The sequence below is a fragment of the Lactuca virosa genome, chromosome 8 (assembly GCF_052849685.1).
Source record: "Lactuca virosa cultivar CGN04683 chromosome 8, Lactuca_virosa_CGN04683_v6, whole genome shotgun sequence".
NCBI classification, from domain to species: Eukaryota; Viridiplantae; Streptophyta; class Magnoliopsida; order Asterales; family Asteraceae; genus Lactuca; species Lactuca virosa.
The window spans coordinates 178656434-178662433 of record NC_136433.1 but is presented as its reverse complement, the minus strand read 5'-3'; the positions used below and the strand labels follow the sequence as shown (position 1 = coordinate 178662433).

Genomic DNA, 6000 nt, shown 5'->3' with positions numbered 1-6000 from the left:
GAGGAGCGAAGATGAATCTTGTGTATATGTCAAGGCTATTGGGAGTATAGTTAGCTTTTTGGTACTGTATGTGGATGACATACTACTCATAGGAAATGACATCCCAACTCTGCAGGAAGTGAAGTCCTGGATTGGGAAGTGTTTCGCTATGAAGGACCTTGGAGAAGTTGCCTATATCCTAGGGATAACGATTTTGAGAGACAGGAGTAAAAGACTAATTAGACTTAGTCAGAGCACCTATGTGGATAAAGTGTTGAAAAGGTTCAACATGCAGAACTCCAAGAAAGGTGAGTTACGTATCCAGAGTAACGCCAGACTGAGTAAGACTCGGAGCCCGAGTACAGAGGCTGAGATAGCAAAGATGAGTCGAGTTTCGTATGCTTCCGTTGTAGGCTCGATCATGTATGATATGACTTGTACTCGCCCTGATGTGGCCTTTGCGTTGAGCATGGTCAGCATATATCAGGGGAATCCTGGCAAGGATCACTGGATTGCGGTAAAGAACATTCTCAAGTACCTGCGGAGGACTAAGGACTGGGTCCTTAACCTTGGTGGGAGTGATGACTTGAGATTGGTAGGGTATAGTGATGCTAGCTTTCAGACTGATAGGGACAATTTCCGCTCTCAGTCAGGCTGGGTCTTTACCTTAAACGGAGGAGCAATTTCTTGGAAAAGTTCCAAGCATGAGACAGTGGCTGATTCAACTTGCGAATCAGAGTATATAGCGGCAAGCGAGGCAGCAAAGGAGGCTATATGGCTAAAGAACTTCATTGGAGACCTTGGAGTGTACCAGCTATAAAGGAGCCTATGGAGATTTTCTGTTACAGCAGTAGTGCGGTTGCCTTAGCCAAGGAACCAAGAGATCATGGCAGATCCAGACACATCGACAGAAAATAACATTTCATCAGACATCGAATAGAAGAAGGACTCCTCGTGGCAAAGAGGGTATCATCGGATGAGAACCCAGCAGATCCCCTCACGAAGGGACTGAGTAGGGTTATGCATCTTCAGCATGCGAGGCGCATAGGGCTAAAGGATGATATTAGTTTTAGTAGTTAGATAGTTTTTGAAATTTGTAAAGTGTAATTGACATTTGATGATGAATAAAAGTTGTTGTTTATTTATGAGTAAAGTGTTGCTATCTTTTGTCAATCGTTTACTATCATTTCATTTTGCATGTTTTAACTTCCAGAATAATTATGTTATGGTATATCATATTATTCAAACTCTCCACAGTCGGTCATATGTTGGAAGTAGATATGAATCAAGACTGTCATGAGTTGGCTTGTAGATGTATAAGATGTTGGACATAGAAAGAGTTGCCACAACACTCATGAGTGCTCATAAGTTCTGAGTATTGGATTCAACCCATGCTCACTTGTATCACTTCATGGAATTTATCTCGAGTGATTGTGAGACGGTAATATCATATAAATCTTCAAACCTAGAGATATGAGTTGTTGACTAGGAGTTGGTTATACATTGATTGTACGAAAACGCATTGGTAACTCGATGTTATAAAATGTGCCTTTGTGTATGATTCAACAAGTAGTAGAACAAACATATTATTTGAAGTTTATCTGTTCCTTCTTGGATTAGAAGTGATATTTGTCCCCTCGATGATGTTGTTTTGACCTATGTACCGGGCCCAGTCAGAACTAAATTGATGTGTTCGATTAAGTTCTATGTCAAACAAATCGGAAATCGGGAAACAAACTGTTGGACAATAAGTAAGACATTGTTCCATGTATTTGTCCGACTGATATCTAGAACAAAGGATTTTATAATCACTTATCTAAAATGGCGCTTCATAGTTCAACAGAGTTTTAAGAGCTACGATTTCCGGTCGGTTCCTGAAGTCATAATTGCATATAGTTATTAGACTTATCCAAGTGGGAGACTGTTGGATAAGGTGTCTAAGTCCATAATTATATTTGTACTTGACCCGACCCGGCATGGTCCATTTGGGTTGCACTTCACCCGAACAATTTATATGGATAATCTTTTGAGAATAGTATAAGTTATGATTTATTAATATATTATAACTTCTAATATATTAATATAAAATCATATTATTTAATTAGTATTGAACTAAAATTAATTTAGAATTAATTTGGTGATCAAAAGTGTGACTAATTAAATATGGACTCTTGTATTTATATAGTGTGGGCTAATGCTTTAAGAATGGGCTAGGCTTGCATGGTAAGTCCATGGATAATCCATGGAGCTTTAACCCATGGATCTCATGGAAATGAAAGGTCATGGGTATTAGGGTTTACATGGATGTAACCCTAATCCACCATACTATATAAAGGAGCCCTTGGCACTTGAAATTTCACTTGTTTTGTGTGAGAAGTAAGGGTGGCCGATTTCACTAAGTGTTCTACTATTCTCTCAAGTTTCCAAGGTTTGTGGTGATTTGTGACTTCCATTTGAGGCATCCACATTATTGGTGCTAGGCTCTCAAACTCCAAGCAATCAACCACTTCTAAAAGGTATGTAACTCTACTAGCTTATTATGTTTCAAAGTTCCCCATGCCATGCTAGTTAGGTTAAGAACCTTGGAAAAACAAATTTGCATGTATCTTAGTAAAACATAGATCCTAGGTTTCTAGGGTTGCATATACACCTTAGGAGTGTTACAATGATCTAAACCCATCAGTTAAAACCATGACTCTCGATGTGGCCAACTCTATAAGTTGGGAATATTTGAAGGTCATGATGCTGGAGGAGTACTGCCCAAGAAGCGAAATCCAGAAATTAGAGCAAGAGCTTTGGAACGATACCATGACGGGCTCGGATATGACCGCCTATACTACCAGGTTTAACTACTTGGCTGTTTTGTGCCCCAGGATGGTCACCCCGGAAGCCAAGAAGGTGGAGCGCTATATTTGGGGATTATCCCCCCAGATTCAAGGAATGGTTATATCTGCTAACCCAACCACCTACGACAGTGCCAAACATTTGGCACGAAGTCTTGTCGACCACGGAGTTCGCCAGGGCATTATGGCACCCACACCTGATCAACCAAAAAGAGGAGATAACAAGTGAAAGTTTTGGAACAAGAAGAAGGGCCAACCCGCTCAAGAGCCTGTCAAAAGACAACAAACCATGGCAGTCCATACGTCACCGTCCCTACTGCCCCAGCACCGGCTAAACAATATGTTGGGAATCTACCTAAATCCAACAAGTGCAACTGCCATAACAATGGAGCTTGCCGGGAGATGCATTGCAACAACTGCAACAAGAATGGGGCATACCGCTCGTTTCTGTAAGGCGTCAGCTCAACAGACCACCCAAGCCACCAATGTTGGGGTGAGTCAGGCGTGTTACAGATGTGGGGAGACGGGGCATTTCAAAAGGGAATGCCCAAAGGCGAAGAATAAGAATGTCGAAGGCGTGGGAAGGGTCTTGACAATGGGGCACGAGGAAGCAATGAAGGACCTCGTTGTGGTTAACGGTACGTTTGTCCTCAATAACTCATATGCATGCATACTTTTCGATAGCGGTGCGGATAGGAGTTTCGTGAGCCACAAGTTTAAACACAAACTCAACCAAAAACCTCAATCACTCAATGAAATATTCACAGTAGAAATGGCAAATGGAAAAACTGAAAGCACCAAAGATATATACAGTGGATGCACCCTAACCCTAAACAATCACTCCTTCCAAATCGACCTAATGTCTACTACAATAGGAAGATTTGATATGATCATTGGCATGGATTGGTTAGGCCCTCACCATGCCAATATCATGTGCTACGAAAGGGTCGTCTGACTTAACTTACCAAATAACGAAACCCTTGTCATCTATGGTGACAAACCCGACACAAACCTCCGAATCGTCTCCTTCATTGTGCAGTATCATAACAATTAAATATAAATGAAACATAGTAAATCCAAACATCATACATTGAGATAACAAACTTACATTGTTTGCATATTGTATTTGCTCTTCAGATTACACAAAAGAGACATAAGTAAATAAATTCCAAACTACAGCAAAATAATCCTGAATCCGCGTCCCTTAAACCTGCTTACTGATATCCTGAGAATACAAGTCGTTTTGAAAAGCGTCAACTAAAAAGTTGGCGAGTTCATAAGCATTTTCGTATAAAACTTTGTGATAGTTTAGAAATCCAAAAAATTCCAGTGTCTTGTTGTCAAAACAGTTGTAAGTCTTGTTTCCTATCTAGTATAGTTGCATGTGTGTGTTTTAGTTTATCATCTTTCGAAATTGTGAAATCGTTTTCTCCAGAATATCCTATATTTTCTTGTATAAAATAATCGTAAGTTCTGTTTCCAATTGAGTATACTTGCATATGTGTGTGTTAGTTTATCGTTTTCGAAATCGTATACAATCGTTTTCCCCAGAAAATCCTATATTTTCTGATGTGTAAAATAGTAGTATTAAAACCCTAATACTTGTGTGGTAAAAGCTTCGTTTAAGGTATCCAAACAATCGTTGTTATAGTCGAAAGGTGTAACTTATGTTTATTTCTAAGCAATTCACGGTTATATTCTAAGTGAGTCATTATAACCGTACTACTATGACGGAGGCCTGTCTTGGCGTTTCTCAGGCGCCCGCGTTTGCTTAAAGACATTTGTCACCCTAGACTGGCCGGTCTAGCTGTAGCGAACAGCAAAACCCCATATAGATCTATACACAAATTCATGCTCTCCCTCCAGGAGACTCTGGTTATAACTCTTTACAGGACTTTAGGCGTACACTAATATATATATATATATATATATATATATATATATATATATATATATATATATTTAGGTACTGTGGAGATTCGTCTGAATAGAATACTAACAGGTTTTTGAGCAAATCGTAAAAATCCATTATTTATTAAATAAATAACATTAGTTGTACTCGTGACTAGATCTATCGTTTTCATTTATTGAGGATAATCTACTTGGAATCATAATTATCAAAAATGACCCAATATTATCAGTATTGGCAAAAATGGCCCTTCTTTTTATAAAGTATAAAATAAGACCCATATTTGCCAAAAAGTGTCATAAGTGATTCAAAACTTGGTGAAATGTGTGAAAATGACCCATTTCTTCTAAAATGTTCATTTTAGACTTATATTTGAGAAAATATTCAAAAAGGCCCTTGCTTATCCAAAAATTTCATTTTTGGTCCTTTAAAATTTGAGATGTTCAAAAATTCTTCAATTTTATTCCATTTTCCAAAATGGTCCTTATATATATGTGGCCGAAATTGGTCCCCAAAATACCATTATTTCCATATTTTACCCACTTCCAAAATATTATGTTCAACAACTTGTTTAAGCACATTTTTGAAGCAAATCTTTATGGTTCTTGACATAACAATTTATGATTAATATTCCATAAACATACTAGTTTTTGTTTCTAACATATAATTGGTGATATATAGTTCAAAAGCTTGACTCTTGCTAAAAATCTCGAGTTCTTGAACCATTATATGGAGTTCATAACTTTAATCATATAAATCTTAACATACATGCATAAACAAGCAATTATACTAAGATTTCACAAGACCCTGGACTTGTATTCTCCCCCAAAAACAATTAAAACTCAAAAGATAGGGGTATGAAGCTCACCTTGGTTTGATTTGGTGGGTGATTTGGTTAGATGATGAGAAGTTCAAGCCCTAACACTTGAAGAGTTTTGATAACCTCTTTGAACCTTGGAACATCCTAAGAATATTAACACATATCTTTATGTGTAAATTTGATGAACTAAACAAGATAATATATAGAATCACCAGCTAAAACTTGAAATACTTACTAGGATCTAGAGATTGCTTTGAGGAATTAAAGTTTGAAGCTTGAACACGTTGAGAGCATTTTATGAGTTCACAGAATGTAAAAATGAGTTTGTGAAAGGAAAAGAAGGGGTTTATGCTCTAACATATGGGGATAAGGATTTGATGAGATGTTTGCTTGGTTTACTGTTAGGTATTGCATGAATTACTGAGATTTGTATTGGAAATAGCCACTTA

The 6000-nt window shown here is 37.8% G+C and overlaps 1 protein-coding gene across 1 annotated transcript; it reads left to right on the top strand.

The window, feature by feature from the left end:
* The first annotated feature begins 3207 nt into the window (after nt 1–3207).
* On the top strand, nt 3208–3777 carry LOC145131090 (uncharacterized). Its single transcript, XM_079065826.1, has one exon. The coding sequence runs from the start codon at nt 3208–3210 to the stop codon at nt 3775–3777; it is 570 nt and encodes a 189-aa protein (XP_078921952.1).
* Nucleotides 3778–6000: the final 2223 nt, after the last annotated feature.

Bases quoted from the DNA above. Each gene is read 5' to 3' on its own strand.
- LOC145131090 (XM_079065826.1), top strand. From the start codon at position 3,208: ATGGAGCTTGCCGGGAGATGCATTGCAACAACTGCAACAAGAATGGGG.